Source organism: Bos javanicus, chromosome 13, assembly GCF_032452875.1.
Source record: "Bos javanicus breed banteng chromosome 13, ARS-OSU_banteng_1.0, whole genome shotgun sequence".
NCBI classification, from domain to species: Eukaryota; Metazoa; Chordata; class Mammalia; order Artiodactyla; family Bovidae; genus Bos; species Bos javanicus.
In genome coordinates this window covers 11,960,953-11,985,310 of record NC_083880.1, presented here as the reverse complement: position 1 = coordinate 11,985,310, position 24,358 = coordinate 11,960,953, and the positions used below count along the sequence as shown (strand labels likewise).

At 37.5% G+C, this 24,358-nt stretch overlaps 1 protein-coding gene across 3 annotated transcripts in view; it reads right to left on the bottom strand.

Moving 5' to 3' along the window:
* UPF2 (UPF2 regulator of nonsense mediated mRNA decay) overlaps window positions 1–24,358 on the bottom strand; it is a 95,996-nt gene that overhangs the window by 39,496 nt on the left and 32,142 nt on the right. For all 3 annotated transcript variants that reach the window (XM_061435702.1, XM_061435701.1, XM_061435703.1), the window contains exons 9-11: window positions 15,932–16,040; window positions 8,062–8,175; window positions 4,359–4,475 (exon numbers count right to left, since the gene is read on the bottom strand). In XM_061435702.1, coding sequence (XP_061291686.1) covers window positions 4,359–4,475; window positions 8,062–8,175; window positions 15,932–16,040 — 340 coding nt within the window. The remainder of the gene's footprint in view (window positions 1–4,358; window positions 4,476–8,061; window positions 8,176–15,931; window positions 16,041–24,358) is intronic.

Genomic DNA, 24,358 nt, shown 5'->3' with positions numbered 1-24,358 from the left:
TAACAGAAGCAGAAGATACTAAGAAGAGGTGGTAAGAATACACAGAACAACAATACAAAAAAGATCTTCATGACCCAGATAATCACGATGGTGTGATCACTCACCTAGAGTCAGACATCCTGGAATGTGAAGTCAAGTGGGCCTTAGGAAGCATCACTACAAACAAGGCTAGTGGAGGTGATGGAATTCCAGTTGAGCTATTTCATATCCTAAATGATGATGCTGTGAAAGTGCTGCATTCAATATGCCAGCAAATTTGGAAAACTCAGCAGTGGCCACAGGACTGGAAAAGGTCAGTTTTCATTTCAATCCCAAAGAAGGGCAATGCCAAAAAATGTTCAAACTACTGCACAATTGCACTCATCTCACATGCTGGTAAAGTAATGCTCAAAATTCTCCAAGTCAGGCTTCAACAGTACATGAACCATGAACTTCCAGATGTTCAAGCTGGTTTTAGAAAAGGCAGAGGAACCAGAGATCTAATTGCCAACATCCACTGGATCATCAAAAAAGCAAGAGAATTCCAGAAAAACATCCACTTCTGCTCTACTGATGATGCCAAAGCCTCTGACTGTGTGGATCACAATAAACTGTGGAAAATTCTGAAAGAGATGGGAATACCAGACCACCTTACCTGCCTCCTGAGAAATCTGTATGCAGGTCAAGAAGCAACTGTTAGAACCAAACATGGAACAACAGAATGGTTCCAAACTGGGAAAGGAGTATGTCAAGGCTGTATATTGTCACCCTGCTTATTTAACTTATATGCAGAGTATATCATGTGAAATGCTGGGCTCAATGAAACACAAGCTGGAATCAAGATCGCCAGGAGAAATATCAATAACCTCAGATATGCAGATGATACCAGCCGTATGGCAGAAAGCAGAGAGAAACTAAAGAGCCTCTTGATGAAAGCGAAAGAGAAGCATGAAAAAGCTGGCTTAAACTAAACAGTCAAAAAACGAAGATCATGGCATCCAGTCTCATCATTTCATGGCAAATAGATGGGGAAACAATTGAAACAGTGACAGACTTTATTTTCTTGGGCTCCAAAATCACTGCAGATGGTGACCACAGCCATGAAATTAAAAGACTCTTGCTCCTTGGAAGAAAAGTTACAATCAATCTAGACTGCATATCAAAAAGCAGAGACACTACCTTGCCGACAAAAGTCTGTCTAGTCAAAGCTATGGTTTTCCAGTAGTCATGTATGGATGTGCGAGTTGGACTATAAAAAAAGCTGAGCACCAAAGAATTGATGCTTTTGAACTATGGTGTTGGAGAAGACTTTTGAGAGTCCCTTGGACTACAATGAGATCAAAACATCCTGAGGGAAATCAGTCCTGAATATTCACTGGAAGGACTGATGCTGAAGCTGAAACTCCAATACTTTGGCCACCTGATGCAAAGAACTGACTCATTGGAAAAGACCCTGATGCTGGGAAAGATTGAAGGCATAAGGAGAAGGGGACGAGAGAGGATGAGATGGCTGGATGGCATCATCGACTCAATGGACATAGGTTTGAGCAAGCTCTGGGAGTTGGTGATGGACAGGGAAGCCTGGCGTGCTGCAGTCCATGGGTTCGCAAAGAATCGGACATGAGTGAGCGAGTGAACTGAACTGATAAGCATTGGTGTATTTCAAACCAAACTCACCCTCTCTTCCTTTCTTCTATTTTCTCATCTCTGTGACTGGCATCATCATCTGCTGGGATGGTCAAGATGGAATCTGGGGTCTTACCTTAGGGCACTTTCTCTTTCTCATTGTCTCATCACGTCTCACCAGTTCTACCTCGTAAAATTCTTCATACAGCCAGTTATCATTCCTCATCTTCCCACCCTTACCATTTCTTTTTTCCTCTGTAAGATCTGAAAACAGCCATTTCACTGTTCTGTCTACCTCCAGCCTCAGCCACCTCAATTATCTCTATACTGATCTTTCTAAAAAATTAAATCTGATCATACCTATCCTACCTGCTTACCATCCTTCAGTAGCTACTCACTACCATCAGGGGGGAGGGGGTATCAGTTTCTTAGCACAGCACTCAGACTCAGGGCGCTTTTTATAATCTAGGCTGTGTCTACCTCTCCAGTCTTATCTGCAGCCACTTAATTCAGTGTGTCTCTCTTCTCTGCCTTTGAGGTTCAGGTTAGTCTCTAAAATAAATACTATTTTTTCCGGAAACGTTTCTTGACATACCAAGACTAGATGAAGCACCTCTCCTATATAGACACATATTACCCTAGGCTGACCCACAGTATTAGATCACATTCCCCCTCTGTGTATTCCAATTGTCTAATTACTCATCTGAGTTATAAGACTATAAATTCCCTGAGGCCAGGGAGCATCTTTTTCACTTTTATATCCCAAGGGTTTGACAGAAGAGTCTGCACTCAACGAATACCAAGCATCTATTAGGGAAGATCCTTTCTGACTCATTAAGTCTAGCTTAAAGTACTCCCTCTATAAGTGCATAAGATCCTCTGCACACCTTTCCCTGTTAAAACATGTAGAATGCTACACTGGAATTAGCACTAGATAGGGACCACTTTAATGCCAACTATGTTTGTTCTTTGTACTAATCCCACCCAATCAGCAAGAACATCATCCCTGAAGTTCAGTGCCTGACATACAGGAGGAGCCCCCAAAATGTTATATGATAAACAAGGCTCTTATCCAGAAAGCAACACAATCAATGATAAGGCTGGCTGCTCTTGTTACAAGACAGGGGAAGATACACTGAGCCACGAAAGCCAGTCAAGCAAGGACTTTGGTTTGCAGCAATGGGATAAGCATCCATACCATGACAAGTAAACTTTCGCCAGCGAACAGTAAACATAGACAGTTCAGTATTACAAACAAAATATAGTCACTTTTAAAAGCTAATCTTTCTTGGCATCTCTATTACATTATAATATGTAGTGTCTCATTTAGCCATATGAGCTTGAGCCAAAGAGGAGAAAGAGTTTTTCCTATGTTAAAATAAAAATTTTAACTTGGAATGATTATTATTCATTTGAATAAGCCTAAAAAGAATGTGGAAATCAACTCCATATGATTTCACATTAATATTTTTGTCTACTAGACAAAATATTAATGCTTGTCACATTAATATTTCTGTCTACTAGAAATAAATTACTATGTTTTTCCATTTTAAATACCATTGTCAGAGAAGTAATCAAGCTTATAACTAGATTCTAAAAAACTAACACACGTAGAGAAAAAGACACAATCAGCACTTCTATAAAAGCGACACCGATGCAATGACAGTCTATGTCCAGGGATTCCTAACTCAGTGCTCTCTTTGACACTAATTCTGATACCTCTCCCCCACCACACTGTCTCCCCTGTGAAGGCTCCAAGTGAATGCCTGCTGCTAAGTCACTTCAGTCGTGTCTGACTCTGCGAAACCCCAGAGACGGCAGCCCACCAGGCTCCCCCGTCCCTGGGATTCTCCAGGCAAGAACACTGGAGTGGGTTGCCATTTCCTTCTCCAGAGCACGAAAGTGAAAAGTGAAAGTGAAGTCACTCAGTCGTGTCCGACTCAGCAAACCCATGGACTGCAGCCTACCAGGCTACTCCGTCCATGGGATTTTCCAGGCAAGAGTACTGGAGTGGGGTGCCATTACCTTCTCCGAGTGAATGCATGGATATTACCAATAAGCATAACTTAATTGCTTAATAAACTTGATTGCCATTTTGGCATGTAAATTAGCTTAAGAAATATCTTCTCCTCCAAGTTAATTTTTTAAGCTTGTTTTGTTTTTTAATTTTAAAAATTTAAGCTCCATCATTTATGTGGTTATGGCACAGTAACAATGTACCAAGAATATTCAGAAAGATGGCTCTAAGTTTATCAAAAGTTATCTGGGGCTGAATTCAATCCCACTCTTCAATAGTGTGAGCTACTACTACCACTACTACTACTAAGTCACTTCAGTCGTGTCCGACTCTGTGAGACCCCAGAGACGGCAGCCCACCAGGCTCCCCCGTCCCTGGGATTCTCCAGGCAAGAACACTGGAGTGGGTTGCCATTTCCTTCTCCAATGCATGAAAGTGAAAAGTGAAAGTGAACTCGCTCAGTCATGTCTGACTCTTAGCGACCCCATGGACTGCAGCCTACCAGGCTCCTCCATCCATGGGATTTTCCAGGCAAGGGTACTGGAGTGGGGTGCCATCGCCTTCTCTGAGACAGCCAAATGAGAAAATTTCCTATAGCTCTTCAGGAATGGCTGGAGTTCTTGTTTAGGTAAAAATGTTTAAATGGTTGAGCAAGGTAACAGGCACTAGTCAAAACTTTTAACCCCTGGAGTAAATCAAGAACTTCAAGCTCTTGCTAGTATCCTCAAGCCCTTACCAAAAGTACACTGGTCCTCAGGTGAGATTCTGGAGATCTGAAAAGAAATCTTCCACATGTTTCCAGTAGGGTACATGCCATTTCAATATGGTGATGGGAAAAGTCTGATAGAAGCATCTGTAATAATAATAATGATAAAAACCAACAAAGACAACATTTCAATCCTACTAAAGAAAACATTACATACCTAATATGTGGAACACCTTAAAAATGTCACTATAAAAAAAAGAAAAGCTAAACGCAACATTTTAAATCAACTATACTTTGAACTAAAAAAAAAAAACTAGTCTACTTTAGAGGTCAAGCTTTATCACAGAGTATCTTTTGTGTTCAACCATAAAATTTTATCTAAAAACTTCAATATATTTAATGTTATTCCTTTTAGATAGATATGTGAAAATTTATTTATCAAAACTTATATTTATCAGGAGATGCTACATATTTAAATAAATGCCACATACAAATAGCTAACATTTTCTAAATATTTTCTGGTTTGGGTTTATATGACATTTACCTTTAAAATTTTGACAACAAAAGGCTTAGTACATGAAACTTACAACACATTACAACATTTTAGTATTTATCTCCCCAATATTTTTCTGTGCATATTTTCTAAACCAGATTTAGTCATATCATTTAATAATTTGGCTTGTATTTTGGCTAACATGAGTATTTTCCATGTCCTTATTTTTCCTTCTATGGTATAATTTAAAGGGTGCATTCAGTTCATTTCAGTTCAGTCACTCAGTCGTGTCCAACTCTTTGCAACCCCATGAATCACAGCACACCAGGCCTCCCTGTCCATCACCACTCCCGGAGTTCACTCAAACTCATGTCCATCGAGTCGGTGATGCCATCCAGCCATCTCATCCTCTGTTGTCCCCTTCTCCTCCTGCCCCAATCCCCCCTAGCATCAGGGTCTTTTCCAATGAGTCAACTCTTTGCATGAGATGGCCAAGTATTGGAGTTTCAGCTTTAGCATCAGGCCTTCCAATGAACACCCAGGACTAATCTCCTTTAGGATGGACTGGGTGGATCTCCTTGCAGTCCAATGGACCCTCAAGAGTCTTCTCCAACACCCCAGTTGAAAAGCATCAATTCTTCGGCACTCAGCTTTCTTCACAGTCCAACTCTCACATCCATACATGACTACTGGAAAAACCATAGCCTTGACTAGACGGACCTTTGTTGGCAAAGTAATGTCTCTGCTTTTCAACATGCTCTCTAGGCTGGTCATAACTTTTCTTCCAAGGAGTAAGCGTCTTTTAATTTCATGGCTGCAGTCACCATCTGCAGTGATTTTGGAGCCCCCAAAAATAAAGTCTGACACTGTTCCAGTTTCCCCACTTATTTCCCATGAAGTGATGGGACCAGATGCCATGATCTTCGTTTTCTGAATGTTGAGCTTTAAGCCAACTTTTTCACTCTCCTCTTTCACTTTCATCAAGAGGCTTTTTAGTTCCTCTTCACTTTCTGCCATAAGGGTGGTGTCATCTGCATATCTGAGGTTATTGATATTTCTCCCGGCAATCTTGATTCCAGCTTGTGCTTCTTCCAGCCCAGAGTTTCTCATGATGTACTCTGCATAGAAGTTCAATAAGCAGGGTGACAATATACAGCCTTGACGTACTCCTTTTCCTATTTGGAACCAGTCTGTTGTTCCATGTCTAGTTCTAACTGTTGCTTCCTGACCTGCATACAAATTTCTCAAGAGGCAGGTCAGGTGGTCTGGTATTCCCATCTCTATCAGAATTTTCCACAGTTTATTGTGATCCACACAGTCAAAGGCTTTGGCATAGTCAATAAAGCAGAAATAGATGTTTTTCTGGAACTCTCTTGCTTTTTCCATGATCCAGCAGATGTTGGCAATTAGATCTCTGGTTCCTCTGCCTTTTCTAAAACCAGCTTGAACATCTGGAAGTTCACAGTTCATGTATTGCTGAAGCCTGGCTTGGAGAATTTTGAGCATTACTTTATCCTGCTTATTGAACTTCTATGCAGAGTACATCATGAGAACCGCTGGGCTGGAAGAAACACAAGCTGGAATCAAGACTGCTGGGAGAAATATCAATAACCTCAGATATGCAGATGACACCACCCTTATGGCAGAAAGTGAAGAGGAACTAAAAAGCCTCTTGATGAAAGTGAAAGAGGAGAGTGAAAAAGTTGGCTTAAAGCTCAACATTCAGAAAATGAAGATCATGGCATCTGGTCCCATCACTTCATGGGAAATAAGTGGGGAAACTGGAACAGTGTCAGACTTTATTTTTGGGCTCCAAAATCACTGCAGATGGTGACTGCAGCCATGAAATTAAAAGATGCTTACTACTTGGAAGGAAAGTTATGACCAGCCTAGAGAGCATGTTGAAAAGCAGAGACATTACTTTGCCAACAAAGGTCCGTCTAGTCAAGGCTATGGTTTTTCCAGTAGTCATGTATGGATGTGAGAGTTGGACTATAAAGAAAGTTGAGCGCCAAAGAATTGATGCTTTTAAACTGTGGTGTTGGAGAAGACTCTTGAGAGTCCCTTGGACTGCAAGGAGATCCAACCAGTCCATTCTAAAAGAAATCAGTTCTGAATATTCATTGGAAGGAGTGATGCTGAAGCTGAAATTCCCAATACTTTCGCCACCAGATGCAAAGAACTAACTCATTTGAAAAGATGATGCTGGGAAAGATTGAAGGCAGGAGGAGACAGGGACGACAGAGGATGAGATGGCTGGATGGCATCACCGACTCAATGGACATGAGTTTGAGTAGACTCCGGGAACTGGTGATGGACAGGGAATCCTGCAGTCCATGGGGTCGAAGAGTCGAACACAACTGAGCAACTGAACTGATGCTGTTATCAGCTTTACCACACATAACTAGTTAGTTACTAGTGAGTTTCTAGTTTGATTCCATAGTGGACAAAAAATTGTAACCTGAGTAATTTCCTTTTTTGTTTTTTAACTTGCTGAGACTTTCTGATTGATTTTGGTTCATTCATGTGCATTTGCACGGACTGTAAATTCTGATTCTGCTGGATATACTGTCAGTTAGACAAAGGTTAGTAACTACATTGTCCAATCTGGTACATACTTACTCACTTACTTGCCTGCCTATGCTTTCAGCTACTAAAAGGTGTTTTTCAGTCTTTCAGTATGACTGCAGATTTCTCTTTCTTTGTTGATTTTTGCTTCATGTATTTTGAAAATACATTATTGGATGCATACTGATTCAGGAAGCTAACACTATCTTTAGGAACTATGATTCTTTATTTCTAACAATGCTTTATGCCTTAAAGCCTACTTTGTCTGACAATAATGAAGCCAAGTGCTTTATCTTATTTTTTTAGTGCTTCCTTGGTATATTTCCCCCATCTTTTCATTTTAGGCTTTCTGGTGTTAATATTTTAAGGGCATCTTCCTTGTAGGCAGCATATAATGTTGTTTCAATCAAGTCTTATATTCTTAAGGCTTTTACTTAATATATTTTGTCCTTCTATACTACATGTGATTACTATTATAGCTGTATTTGAATCTACCATTTTATTATTGTTCTCTAGTTTGCTCATCTATTTATTGTTCCTTTTTACTTTTTTTGTTTTCCTATAGATTAATTAAATATTTCTTAATTGTATCATTTTCCAGCATTTATAAACTAAAGCATTAAAACTTTAGATTTATCTATTAAAAAATATTTCAAATGATTCAGCACTTACCTTTAAACAATGCAGTGTATCATTTTTTGTGAACATCTTAAACTTAGTGAGTTCTCCAATAAAACGAACAGTTTTGTTCTTTGTTTCAATATTGATCTGGTCCTTTTTTCGTACCTACAAATGAAAAGAAAAGAAACACTGCTTAACAGTCTGAAATCTGTGATAAGAACTGTTATTTTAATAAGATTGAATTCACTCAAGATATTTTCAATAAATTTGGGTATAGTTTCTTGCTATATTCAAATTATTCTAAGTTAAGACATAATTAGCTCCGTGGAACACCAGGGCCAGGACGTGCTTTCCAAAACAGTTTCATGGTCAAGTAATTTGGGGAAACAATGCATTTCATCAGCCTTAAGGAGGCTCTCAAACAAGAAACCTGTTTAACTTAATTCAATGTTCCTTACATTTCTTTGGCAACATAAAATATAAATCCCTCTTTTGAAATGTTAACAACTACTAGTTTGTTAAATTAATATTATAAGGAATATATGTTAGGAAATGCTCCTTTAAAAATAATAAATGCCTAAAGCTCACTTAAGCAGAAAATATTAAGTGTATTATAGTTATGAACTATATACATTTTTTTATTGTAAATGCATTAGTACAACAAAATTTTCACTACAATCGCTATTTTTTTTTTTTTAATCAACAGTCACAGTCATATACCAAAGCTCAAATCCTTTGCAAATATAAGCCCTGTACTCAGGCACACATTTCAAAAAATAATGAACATAACAAAATCCTATTACAACAGTACAATGTGAGCAGACACATCAAGATAACTGTAAATGGATTTAACCTCAGCATTATATTTTCATCAGAAAACCAAACCTGAAGTCTAGAAGACTTTTCTTTGAACAATAACAATAATATGGCAGTTCTTTGAAACAGTTTACTGTCCTTATTTTTCAGAATACTTCCTATTTGTTCCACACTAAGAAAGGAGTAAAATCTGTATCAATCTGATTTAATGGTTAAAACAACAAGAGAAGAACACAAAGCTGTCAAATGACTTGACCAAGGATCAGTACCAAAACCCCAATCTCCTAACTCATATTTGAGAATTTAACTGCTCAAGCACGTGCTGGGGTTCAAAATAAGTCTTAACCAGGATTTCCCTGGTGGTCCAGTGGTTAAGACTGTGTGTGTGTGTGTGTGTGTGTGTGTGTGTGTGTGCTGGGGTTCAAAATAAGTCTTAACCAGGATTTCCCTGGTGGTCCAGTGGTTAAGACTGTGTGTGTGTGTGTGTGTGTGTGTGTGTGTGTGTGTGTGTGCTGGGGTTCAAAATAAGTCTTAACCAGGATTTCCCTGGTGGTCCAGTGGTTAAGACTGTGTGTGTGTGTGTGTGTGTGTGTGTGTGTGTGCTGGGGTTCAAAATAAGTCTTAACCAGGATTTCCCTGGTGGTCCAGTGGTTAAGACTGTGTGTGTGTGTTCTAAGTGTGTGTGTTCTAACCTCACCCTTACCCGGACAACGAGTGACCATCTTTTACGTAAGTATTAATCTTCTACATAGACAATTTACACTTAAATGGAATTCATCATCTTCCTTTTAAGGACCAACTTTTTGTAGCAAGCAAAAGTAGGTGTTTATAGACTTTTTAGATGTTCCGGGATAATTTTTGAACAAAAATTTGCTAGGTTTAATTTGTTAGGCTTAATTCCCAGCTCTAACACTTAACTGTTACTTAAATTTTATGCCTTAATTTTCTTATCTGTAAAATGGAACTAATCAAAGTAACCTGTATCATATAGGGTTGTGGGTATTAAATCAACTGATACATACAAAGCACAATCAATAGTGTAGTGACTGGGACCATAAAGAGTTCAATAAATGCTAGTCATTGTGAGTTTTATCCACATTTGTACATACATCACTAATACATGGGCACAAAATTAATGTTCACTGACTGAACAAATTAATGAAAATGCTTAATGTTTATATATACATTGTAGTGCCATGAAAGAATTAAGATGTGCAGTTCACAACACTTGAGCTCATGTGGTCGTTTTGTGCCATTTGGGAGTGAGGGTAGGTGTATATTATCCTGGACAATGCATATAAAACTCCCTGAACCTACTCACTCACTCGGAAAAATAAGGATAAAAACAAGGATGATGACAGTGGGCGGTAATGATGATAACTATACTTCACCTAATACTAAGCAACTAATGTCCAGGACAAAAGATTATACAAATGATGCTTACAAGGTGTTTTAAATGATACAGTAAAATGCTTCTGAGAAATAAAAAATGAAAAACTGTACTAAATATAAATTCATCCATGAAAAACTACAGAAGCAAAAAAGTAAAAAAAAAAACCAAACAACTAAAATATTAACAAAGTTTAAGTGATGAAATTATGAGATTGCCCCCCACTTTCTTCTTTATGTATTTTTGTATTTTCTAAATCATCCAGTCTGGGCATGTGTTTCTTTTACAATTAAAGAAATACAGAAATGGAAAAAGTAAAAAGAAGCATTTCAAAAATGATATACTGAAGCTGAATCTTTAAAGGGAGAAAGGCTGGGAAATACATACATATGCTTTTACAAAGCTCCTTAGGCGATTCTAGATGTACAAGCTCTGTGCTGTGCAGAATCACACAATTTTTAAAATTATTTTAATTGGAGTATAATTGCTTTACAACATTATGTTGATTTCTGCCATACATGAACCTCTCTCCCACCCCATATCATCCCTCTAGGTTGTCACAGCACTGAGTTGAGCTCCCTGCAGTCATACAGCAAATTCCCACTGGCAATGCCACTCTCTCAGTTTGTCCCACCCTCTCCTTCCACTGCTGGGTCTACAAATCTTTTCTCTACATCTGTATCTCTACTGATGCCCTACAAATAGGTTCATCAGTACCATTTTTATAGATTCCACATTTATCATTAATATATGATATTTGTTTTTCACTTTATGACTTACTTCACTCTGTATAACAGGCTCTGGGTTCATCCACCTCACTAGAACTGACTCAAATTCGTAAGGGTCATACAATTTTAGGTATTACTGAGCATCATAGTTTCCAAAACACATAACAGTGTATCATTCACAATTATTCTTACATATTATTGAAGTTAAGGTAGTACAATCTAACTAAAATGACAAGATTACAGACTTTTAAAATGAGGTATGAATTATCTCATTCCCTCATTTTCAATGGGGAAAAAAAAAACCAACAAGTTTTCAAAAGACTGTGACTGATAAAAAAGACTTATTCTGATTCATTTAATATTTTCTAATCTCATTTGTTGATTCTTTATGATCAAATGGTATGTCAAACACTTCTGCAAAAGTAACACAGGTGAATTAACAATGTAAAAATTTCTATATATTTTTAATTCAATAATGATCCCAGCCCCTCTGAAAAAAAAAAAGAAAAGATTTTATTTATATAATCAAATGTAGCAAAAATGCTGCTTACAACTCATGCATTAGTGACAGCTAAAACCAAGATTAATCAAATAACTAGATTCATATAATGAGTTAAAATCTCTTCAGCTATGTCAACATACAAAAGTAAGAACCTCCAAGGCCTATCATTCATTATTCCCCTAAAGGAAGAACTCTTTGCCCCAAACTGGCCCCTCAATAACTTCACCTAAATATTGTAAGAAAGAAAGAAAGTGAAAGTGAAGTCGCTCAGTAGTGTCTGACTCTTTGCGACCCCATGGACTATAGCCTACCATGCTCCTCCATCCATGGGATATAGGATTTTCCAGGCAAGAGTACTGGAGTGGGTTGCCATTTCCTTCCTCCATAATTAGCTTATTTGTTTTATACAAACATTCAATCATTCAACTAATATTTTGGAAAATCTACTATACACTAAACACTAAGTAGGCACTGGGTTTATAAATAAATAAATCTGCCTTCAAAGAAAATTTATATTATTCTAGGGACTATTGATTGCCAAAGTAGGGAGGATAAGACTCTTGATCTACTGGGGTGGTGGGGATCAAACTTCTACTTAGGTTTTTGGTTTTTATCTCACACTTTAAAGTTACCTTTGAAAAAAAAAAATAAATAAATAAAGTTACCTTTGTATGTTTTATGATATACATAAAATATCTGATAGAATTAGAAATGCATATAACTTATAAATAAATATGCCTATACTGGGATATGTGGTCAACTTATTTTACCATGAGAGAGGTTTGATCCAAAAAGTTAAAAAACCAGATTTCAAAAATGTTGAAGAGTGAGGGTGATTATGTCTGTATTTAAGTAAAAGTTGTCTTCTCCATTATTAAAGAAGCAGCCCTTGCTAAAAATATGGAGAACACAGAAAACTAGAAAGGAAAAGAATTTCTCATAAGTCCACTATCTAACAGCCACTGTTAATACACTGATATATACTTTTTTCTATTGGTTACTTTCTAAGTATTTTAACATAACTGTAAATTTATTATGTTTAAGACTTTAGAGCTTGCTTTTTCTCCCCTGGAAAAGTACTTTATATATGATTTGAAAACTTTTTGGTAAATAAGACTTTCAATGGCTCTATATCATTTCAGCATTGTGATTATACAACCATTTTCTTAATCAATTGTTGGGCTTCTAGATTATTTTCCTTTTTTCCCCTATTACAATTCATGATGTGAATAAAGCTTTTGGGGTACTCAGTATCATTTGCTTAGAACAGATTCTCAGAGTTGTCTACTGTATGAATACCTCCAATGATCTTGAAACATACTGCCAAATTCCTTTCTTCAAATTCCAATCTCAAGTATATGTGAATGGTTTCTATTACCTTCACTAACCAATTAGTCAAATTAGCAAACGTGTTGTTTTAACTAGAATTTCTTTGACTACCAGATAAGAGTTTATACAGTTGTGCCAACCAGCATTTTTTCTCAGGTGAGGTTCTTAAGCAAGAAGCAAATAGGATCAGATTGTGACAATATGTTACAGCTAGAGAGAAGGCAGAGATGGCGAACCTGGTTACACAGCTATTCTAGTTCAAGCTACAGAGAGTGAAAGACAGTGGCACTGGGACTGAAGGACAGACACTATCCTAAGGACGTGTTTTAGAAGGTATTATCAATAGAATTTGGCAAACACGGGTTCCTGAATGTCAGAGGGGCAAAAGTAGAGCTATTTCCCTTGGTGATTATATAAACTATATTGCAAATTTACAGGAAGAATACAGAAGTTTGTAAGAGGAAGGGAAAGACAGATATTTTTTAAAAGAAAATGAGTTTGTCTTATGGATGTATTTAGCTAAAAGTACATGACAACTTATTAAGTACCAGGAGAGAGGCTCTGGTAAGACACAGGTACGTGAGGCTGCTGGGAAATAGATACCAACCAAACCCCGGGGAAACTGCATTCTGTCAAAAAGGAGTGTGGAGGAAGAATACTACCACATAAACTCAGCTGGAAAAAAGAGCAAGGGGATACTGAGGAAAGTAGTCAGAAGTGAAAAGCAGGAGAGCGTGGTTCATAAAAGGGGTCATTATTATTATAAGGACATCTGTGTCTGGGCACCGTGTGATGAGCTTTGTAAGCATTATCTCATTTAATCACTGAGAACAATCCTATTTTAAAAGATAAAATTATCTCATTTAATAAAAGGAAACCGGGGTACGGAGCATTTAAGTAACTTGGCCATTGTGATGGAGCCACAGTGACAGTCAGAATCCTCAGGGACATCAACTAGGATGAGGTGCTTAGGAGAGCAGTGAAGGTTTCTGCCAGGGCACTATGATGGGAAACAAAGAGCAACTGTCAGAAGTGAGAGAGACAAGTATACTCTACAGCACTCGAATAAGAAGGAAATTAAAGAGGATGGGGAGGGGTGCAGGTGTGTAAAAATTCTTGTTTATACCTTATTTTAAAGATAGGACAGTGCTGAGCACATTTATTGCCTGATAAAAAGTCAATGGAAAGTCTGCAGATCTGAGGGTGGGAAAGGCTGGATCAAGAAGCAGCAGAGGTGATGGAAGACACCAAGTGCCCTGCTCCTCTCCCCTGAGAGCAGCGTCTCCCAAATACTCTCTGGAATCCTGATACTCTCCTCCTTGTACTGAAACCTTACAACAGTAACAAACATGCCATTTCCCTCAACTCTCACCCCAATTTTCAAAGATGGGACAGAAGTACACAAGAACAGAATTTTCGTAATTTTAGGTTTCTCACCAAAAGCACTAATCATGTGTGGTCCAGCAACTTGTATTTTGTTTGACTGTAGCTTTGGTGGAGGGGTATGTGTATGTAACTCATACAATATTGTCATACTGCTGCTGCTGCTGCTAAGTCACTTCAGTCGTGTCCGACTCTGTGCGACCCCACAGATGGCAGCCCAGCAGGCTCCCCCGTCCCTGGGATTCTCCAGGCAAGAACACTGGAGTGGGTTGCCATTTCCTTCTCCAATGCATGAAAGTGAAAAGTGAAAAGGAAGTTGCTCAGTCGTGTGTGACTCTTGGTGACCCCATGGGCTGCAGCCTACCAGGCTCCTCCATCCATGGGATTTTCCAGGCAAGAGTACTGGAGTGGGGTGCCATTGCCTTCTCCAATATTGTCACACTGTCTGCTAGTAAAACACTGTCTTGTCTGTATCTGCCTGATGGGATATCAACTATATGCCTTCAGGCCCATCTGCCCCTAAACTAGTAGCATTTATCAAAATGTGTCTTTCGAGTGTATAGTCAGCCCCTTCCAGGAGGTTCACAGTGCTCATTATCTTCTTAAAGCATTGAGAATTCTTACCATAAAGCAAAAGCAAAATGGTTTGACTTTCTTGATCTCAGTGTTTCCAAACTTTTCTAGACACAGAAACCTGTCCTTGTGTAGTAGTATCCACAAATGTCTGAAATACACTTCAGCAGAAAAGCTGGTTCGGAAAAATTTACCTACAAATCTCATACTAACAGATTAACACCTATGGCAAGAAGCCTTCAGAGACCACCTACCTCCACAGAGAATTTGCCTCCTCTAGACTCAAGGCACTGAGTCTCCAACAATTCATTTGGCAAGTAAGGAAGAATTTCCTTATAACATCAATATACATTTAGGGTTTAATTTTTTATTCCACTCTTGCTTTTGTATTTATGCCTTATCTTTCTAATTATATCATGACAGTCCTGACCTCAAGAATTATTTCTGTTCTGGTGCTCAGCCCTACTACTGATGTGGTCAGAGTGAGTGTAATAAAGTACATATTGAGCACAGCAAACACTTATGTGCATTCCAAGCAACTTGCTATATAAAGCTAAATTTTACAAACACAATTTTTCTACTGGCATTTCAGGTCTTTTCAAATTCTACCAATGTTCATTTTGTCACCCCTAAGATATCATTTTATTTCTTTCAAGCCAAGATGATGGGGTAACATGGGTCTGGGAGAACCACTCACAGACACTCTATTAAGAATCTTTAAGGGAAAGATTTTTAAGGCAAGAATCAATAAAAACATGGTCTATGACCGCATTCACTGAGATCAAAACTTCATGTGCCCCAAACACAGGACCCAACACCTGGAGGCATCCTACTGGCACTGTGCCCTGAATCACGGCCAACCCTGTTTCTTCTGGTAACCCCAAGGAGGCCTGCTGGCTCTCCTGACCTTGGAGAATGGTTTTACTTTACAAAAGCAAAGAGTACAGTACCTACAATGGGAAAACAAGGTAGCAGCAGCCACTCATCTCCAACTGGAATAGCATTTATAAAATTCAAGTGTTGCTGAAGAGATTCACATTTTAAAAATTCAGAAGTCCATACATTCTGAACTGTTATACCACTATCAGATTTCAAAATGTGCTTACCAATAAAATAATCATATTCTTAAACTAAAGAATCCCCACTCATCTTATAAGTATATATATATAAAAAACATAAAATAAATGCTTAAATACATACATGAAATCTGAAATCCCCCCTCAGCATGGAACAAAGATCCTCTGCTACATCAGACATGCAGGGATGCAATGTAGCAACCAATCTTGCATAAAATGGTAGCAAATCCAACCTGCAAAAGTTATATGTGATATGTATAAAAAGCACACCAGAAATAACTCATTTTAAAATAATTTAAACTTTCTCAGATATAGTCACACATTAAAAGATTATAAAAACTAGTAATCATACAGACATGCCCATTGATTGCCATCATAATGAAGTATTTGGAAATCCAATTCAATTTGCCTTGTGAAAGTTTATTAATCATCTGGTATTTTCCATTCAGTGCAATTATCGCACATCTGCAAATTTCATCAAGTATACAATTTTGATAAAATATGAAATAGCAGAGAAAACATTGCTTAAAGTTTTAATCACACAATACTGGGAAGATAAACATAAAGATAACTTAAAAAGAACAAAACAATCCTTTTAAAGCATTTCCTTCATTTATCCATGAAGAAGTTATTTAGAAGCCTCAAAGTAAAAGGGTTAACCAATAACCAAAAGAGTATCTAAGAAGTCAAAAAAAATCACAAAACCTATACACTAACTTATTTTACCCATTATAAAGTCCACTTGGACTCTCACATGGGGCTGACCTACCCTTTCTCTAGACAACTAGTGCAAATATGCATTGCTGCCACCCACTTTCATCACCAGAGCACTTTCTTGCCAAATTTGGATACAACTCCAGGATTCAGCACTCCAGATGGCCAATACTAATTAGAATCAACACACAAACTAAAAATTTATTTTCCATTCCTGCCACACATTACTTTATAAAACTCGATTATCCAATGAGTCAACACTCAGCAGATCAGACTCTGAAAATGAGAAGTCATGAGGAAAAAAAAGCAGCAAGTAATGGGAGCTAACAGTGAGGAAGGAAGCAAAAAACTAGAAAAATTCAAAACAAGAGCTCAAAAACTACAACCCAAAGCCATTTAGAACAGACAGAAATAATTCTACAAGTCTTACACATCTTTGAATATATCATTATACTACAGAACCATAAAAATGGTTTATCATCAGAGAAAACTCTGCCTACCATGAAAGACTTAAATTAGATCTGGAAAACTCCCAGTGTGGATCAATACAAGCCTTAGCTGAGAGAAGGGACATGGTGAGGAAGGAAGAATGGAGATAAACTTGAAAGGTGGAGTTAAGGGAAGGAAAGTACTCGGAGCCTCAAACACTTCGTATTCCTCTTTGACCATCACAATTCTTTAAATTATCATTTATTTTTTCTTATGAACGTGCCAGGCCCTGTCCTAGGCATCTGATATCCATTATTTATCTTGTTGATCCTAATAACCATAATCACCACTTCAGAAATAAGGCTACAGATGCTGAGAAGTCAAGAATATGGTGCCTCCATAGTAGTACTTCAATATATTTTAAATTTATTCTATCCTTCTTTATGGATTCCCTTGTGGCTCAGCTGGTAAAGAATCTGCCTGCAATGCGGGAGACCTGGGTTCAATCTCTGGGTTGGGAAGATCCCCTGGAGATGGGAAAGGCTATCCACTCCAGTATTCTGGCCTGGAGAATTCCATGGATGGGTCACAAAGAGTCAACTATAACTGAGTGACATTCACTTCACTTTGTCCTTCTTTAAAGAAATGAAAAGCATAATCCACTCTGTAAAGAACTGAGATATCCTATAAAACACTCTTACAAATTTGTAATAATTTTCTTAACATCTGCTAGTACCAAAAAAAAAAAAAATGCCTAGGGCAACTGCAGACTTCATTTTCAAGCATAATAGATGGATCCATACTAATATCAAATTTACTTTCTAAATTTTCAAACTTCAGTTAGAATATTACATTTTAATATATTGCTATTATATTTTAGTTACAATGTTGGTTTTCTTGTATTCCCTTTAGTAACAAATACTTTTTTTCCCTTCAGTTCATGATCAATTACAAATATAGGACTTTAAATCTGTGCCCAAGTTCTACCTCTCCCAACTGCCACAGTGCAGGTCAGAAAAATTAAGACTCAAAAATTAAGGTCATGGGATAACAAAGAGTTATGCACTGGGAGTTGAGAGGCTCAGGTTCTAATTCTCCCATACAGTACCTCTGTGATCTCAAGAACTGACCTGACCTCATCTCCTACTAGTCTCTCCAGTCTCACCGGACTCCCACTAATCCTCAGAGCCTCAGTACTGGCTATTTTCAGCAGCTGGAGTCTACTTTTCCCAAACACCTCTGCCACATACTCCCTCACACAGGTCAAGTCTTGGTTCCAATGACACCCCCTCCATGAGACCCGTTCTGAATATGCCACTGAAACTGCAAATCCATCCCACTCCCATCTCCTTATCCCACACTGTTTTTTTAAAAATAAAATTTATCACTTTCCAACATACACAGTTTACTTACTTGTTACGTTTGTTGTCTGTCACCCTTCCCACTAGAATGTAAGCTCCATGGGAAACAGTTTGTCAGCACTCAAAACAGTATGTGGAATATCGTAAGTGCTCGATAGATACATCTTAGATAAATACTGTTACCTCTTATTCTAAAATATTCTACAACACCTTTAGAAAATATCATCCTATTTCTCTAAGAATAATATTAAATTGATCAAGTTTTATATTTTATCAATGAAGAGCTTATCAAATATCTTTTATGCATTTAGTGGGGTAATCACATAGTTTATTGTCCTTGCTGTTATACATATTAATAAATTTCCTATTTAAAGTATCTTTTCATTACTAAGATTAATTCTCTTTGATCATGCTGAATTTTTATCTTTAATATACTAGTAAATATGATTTGTTAGTGTTTTACTTAGAATTTTTGTTTCGACACTTAAAAGTGAGACTGACCCATACTTTTGATTTCCATGCTCTTTTTTTGTTGTTGGTAAGATTTTGCCTATTTTTCCATATTTTTTTCTTTCCTATGTTCTGGCAAAAATGATAGAGCAGAGAAATTGCTCTGGTAACTTTTTACATTTTCTTCCATAATCACTGGTCTATTTAATTTTGTGTTGAATTGATTTTGAAAATGTTTATGTTTTACAAAAAATTACCTGTTTTACTGAGGTTTTCAAGTGGTTTTTAAACATTTCTAGCATTATCAGCTGGCTTATTCTTAAAGTTTTTATTGTTTTTTATATTTGCTAAATAGTTCTCTATTTGGATTTTTTTTTAAGAACTAGCTTCTGAGTTTACAAAATCAATTCTTGGTTGTCTTTTTCAATGTATTTTTCAATAAAATTTGAGATTATAACATGTAGCATCAAAACCTAACTGAAGTATGTCATCTTTTTTCTTCTTTTCTTGGGCAAGTCATCTATAGTTTGCTGCATTATTTTCTTCTTCCAGTTAGTTCAATCTACTTCAAAGGTTTTTTCCAACCCTAAAAGAAAGACGGATAGACCATCCATTTTAAAGTAAAGCAGCCTGGCCTTACCTGGTGGCTCAGTGGTAAAGACTATACCTGCCAGTGCAGGAGACAAAGGTTCGATCCCTGGTCCAGGAATATCCCACATCCCATGAACAACAGAGCCTATGCTCTAGAACCCAGGAGTTGCAACTACCGAACCCCATGTGCACTCAAGCCAATGCTCTGCAATAAGAGAAGCCACTCCAAGGAGAAGCCTGCACAGCACAACTAGAGAGCAACCCTCACCAACTACAGAGAGTCCACACAGCAACAAAGACCCAGCACAACCAAAAATATAAATAAAATCATATATATATTTTTAAAAAGTAAAGCAGCTTTTGCTATCCACGGAGACTCACATCATTAAACTACTAACACAGGTCAGTGCTTTCAGCTTCAACAGGAACTTAAAAATTAGTTTAAGGAACCACTGCTGTTGCTGCTAATTCGCTTCAGTCGTGTCCGACTCTGTGCAACCCCATAGATGGCAGCCCACCAGGCTCCCCCATCCCTGGGATTCTCCAGGCAAGAACACTGGAGTGGGCTGCCATTTCCTTCTGCAATGCAGTAAAGTGAAAAGTGAAAGTGAAGTCGCTCAGTTGTGTTTGACTCTTAGTGACCTCAGGGACTGCAGCCCACCAGGCTCCTCTGTCCATGGGATTTTCCAGGCAAGAGTACTAGAGTGGGTTGCCACTGCCTTCTCCTTAAGGAACCGCGAGAAGATCTTAACTCTTTTAATTATACCTTTCCAAGTAGTCAGTAACTCTAGTTTTTGTTTCTTTTGGAGAATCCTCTACTCCTAGTAAATTCACCAAATCCTTTTCAAACCAAGAAGCTCCTAGTTCCTCTTTTACCACTATACTTTTTACAATTAAATGAACAGTTGATACTAAAAGTCATCTTGCCCCATTTAAACCTTTAAGTTCTGTGAATATTCATTACTTCACAAAGTAAGATCCCTTATGCTGTATATAATGTAAGAAATTACATACTTTTCAACATTCATAACTATTTAAGTAAAGTCTTCTGACTTTTTCACTTTCCTACAAATGCAAGCTCAAAGGGAATGGAGTGCTAAATGCTGTACCAATCACATAAATGTTATAAGACACTTCAATCAATATAAAAAGCAAATATCTGCATTAAATTTTAAGCTAAATATATTTTATTTAACCTTTCTGAAAGTGAACTAGAAAATAAACTTAGATCCTTCCTTTGAAAACTGAATTTTATAATCTTCTGAGTGATAAATATTTTTACCAGCAGTTAATGAGTGAACAATTTAAAAAGAATATTTCTTTCTTAAACAATAATAAAACCTTGCTTATACTTTCAAGCTCTCCCAAATCACACATTTAAGTACCCTACAAGCAGTTAATGATCATCAAGTAAGTAAACATCTAGTCACTAACTACAGGTAAAAACAAGAAAGCAGAATTACACGGTTTTGTTCCTGAGCGGGGCGGGGGGGCAGGGAAGTCTTAAAGGTTTTTAACTTCATAATCTATCAGGTTTTTAGCTGTTTTCTCTCTAAAATCTAAATGATTTAACTGTTGAAAGCTATTATATTTCTGTGCTCAAAAATGCCTGGAAAAAAATTAATGTGAAAGAACCCTGTTACTGCTTATTTGAAGAATACAAAGGTTTTTCTTCATAGAAAACACTAAAGCAGATGATGATTCAAAAGGGACAAAACAAAAAAAAAATTAGATCATTTACTCTGAAACAGACAAGCAAATGCCCGGTAACTTTTCCCACAACGTTCATGCTCCTCATGCAACAGTGCCATCAAGTGGTACAGTGCTAACAGAGTTCCCAAAACTCAGTTTCTCATTCGTAGCAAGGGGAGCTTCAATTAGAAACTCTCTCCCCAAAATTCCAGCAAATGCTCCTACAAGCTGGATCAGGAAAAGCTAAGACTGAAGTGAAGCACTTCACTGGTGAATAGTGTTCTGTCTATATTAATATAAACAGACTCTGAACATCCACCCATCTGCTAAAACATGATAAAATCCACAGGTCTTCAAAGTCATGAAAACCAATACCAGGTTCATCTGTTTTCAAAATGAAGAACTAAGAGATGCTTTAGGAACGTTCCCTGATTCCGGCTGACTTCATACCTGAAAGTTCACTTAGGTGAGGGAGCCTTGGGGGGGGCTAGGAGTGTTTTCTACCTTGATCTAGGTGTGGATATACACATAATACTTAAGATGTAAACACTTTATGCCTTACGGTCCAGCAATCCCACTGCTGGGCATATATCCAGACAAAACTATAATTTAAAAAGATACTGCACCCCTATTTCATACAGCAGCACTATTTATAATAGCCAAGACATGGAAACAACGAAAGTGTCCATCAACAGGTGAATGGATAAATAAAGTAGTATAATGGAATACTACTCAGTCATTAAAAGTGAAATAATGCCATTTGCGGCAACATGGATGGACCTAGAGATCATCATACTAAGTAAAGTAAGGCAGGAGAAACAGAAATACCGTGATACCATACGCAGAACCTAAAAGACGACACAAACAAATGTATCTAAGGAACTGAAAGAGACTCACAGACAGAGAGAATAGATCTGTGGGTGCCAAAGGCACGGTCAGGCAGCGGAGGGGAGGATTGGGAGCTTGAGATTAGCAGACACAAACTAGTATATACGTGATGGATAAACAACAAGGGCCTACTCAACAGCACAGGGATATTCAATATTCTCTGATAAACCAAAATGGCAAAGAATATGAAGAGGAATATATATGACTGAGTCACTTTGCTATAGAGCAGAAATTAATGCTGGAAATCAACTACACTTTAATAAAATTTTAAAACAAGATATTAGCACTTGGTGTGAAATTTCAATTAAATGTGTAGACAGTTATACTACAAATTAACTATAGAACAATATGTAAATATATAATTAAGGGGATTGCTATAGATTTCATTTCAGTGGATTCATTCAAATTAACAGGCTAAGAGGTACAGTCCAGCCTTTTCAAAAAAAATTTAACCACTATTTATTTAATGAAGGAAGAACACAAATGAAAATTAAACCAGTGCTTCAGATCAGACCTTGAAGAACTGTAAGATGGAATAAATCAATCTTTAAAACTTTTGTCCTTCAAATGATACTAAGAAAGTGAAAGACAACTCACAGAATGAAAGAAACCATCTACAAATTATATCCCATAAGGGATATGTACAAAAAATATACAAAGAACTCGTTACAATAAAAAGACAAATAATACAATTTAAAAGGATTTGAATAACTTTCCAAAGAAGACAGACAAATGGCCAATAAGCACATGAAAAAATGCTCACAATCATTAGCCATTAGGGAAATGCAAACAAAACCACAATGAGATAAATTTCACTTCACACTAAGACAGCTAAAAGCAAAACAGCAACAGTAACAAGTATTGGTGAGGATATGGAGAAACTGCAACATTCATACATTGCTACTGGGAATGAAAAATGGTGCAACCATTGTGACAAACAGTTCAGCAGTTACTAAAAATATTAAACATACATTTACCCTGTAACACAACAAGTCCACTCATAGATATATACCCAAGAGAACTGAAAACGTATGTTCACACAAAAACTTGTATAGAGTCACAACAACACACTCATAATAGCTAAAAAGTGAAAACTGCTTAAACGTCCATCAACTGACAAATGGGTAAACAAAATGTGGTAGAGCTCTACGATGAAATACTATTCAGTCTTCCTTTTTAATACGTGTTATGACAAGACCTTTTAGAACTAACACCCCAAAAAGATGTCCTTTTCATTATAGGGGACTGGAATGCAAAAGTAGGAAGTCAAGAAACACCTGGAGTAACAGGCAAATTTGGCCTTGGAATACGGAATGAAGCAGGGCAAAGACTGATAGAGTTTTGCCAAGAAAATGCACTGGTCATAACAAACACCCTCTTCCAACAACACAAGAGAAGACTCTACACATGGACATCACCAGATGGTCAACACAGAAATCAGATTAATTATATTCTTTGCAGCCAAAGATGGAGAAGCTCTATACAGTCAGCAAAAACAAGACCAGGAGCTGACTGTGGCTCAGACCATGAACTCCTTATTGACAAATTCAGACTTAAACTGAAGAAGTAGGGAAAACCACTAGACCATTTAGGTATGACCTAAATCAAATCCCTTATGATTATACAGTGGAAGTGAGAAATAGATTTAAGGGTCTAGATCTGATAGATAGAGTGCCTGATGAACTATGGAATGAGGTTCGTGACATTGTACAGGAGACAGGGATCAAGACCATCCCCGTGGAAAAGAAATGCAAAAAAGCAAAATGGCTGTCTGGGGAGGCCTTACAAATAGCTGTGAAAAGAAGAGAAGCGAAAAGCAAAGGAGAAAAGGAAAGATATAAACATCTGAATGCAGAGTTCCAAAGAATAGCAAGAAGAGCTAAGAAAGCCTTCTTCAGCGATCAATGCAAAGAAATAGAGGAAAACAACAGAATGGGAAAGAGTAGGGAACTCTTGAAGAAAATCAGAGATACCAAAGGAACATTTCATGCAAAGATGGGCTCGATAAAGGACAGAAATGGTATGGACCTAACAGAAGCTGAAGATATTAAGAAGAGATGGCAAGAATACACAGAAGAACTGTACAAAAAAGATCTTCACAACCCAGATAATCATGATGGTGTGATCACTGACCTAGAGCCATACATCCTGGAATGTGAAGTCAAGTGGGCCTTAGAAAGCATCACTACGAACAAAGCTAGTGGAGGTGATGGAATTCCAGTTGAGCTATTCTAAATCCTGACAGATGATGCTGTGAAAGTGCTGCACTCAATATGCCAGCAAATTTGGAAAACTCAGCAGTGGCCACAGGACTGGAAAAGGTCACTTTTCATTCCAATCCCAAAGAAAGGCAATGCCAAAGAATGCTCAAACTACCACACAATTGCACTCATCTCACACGCTAGTAAAGTAAGGCTCAAAATTCT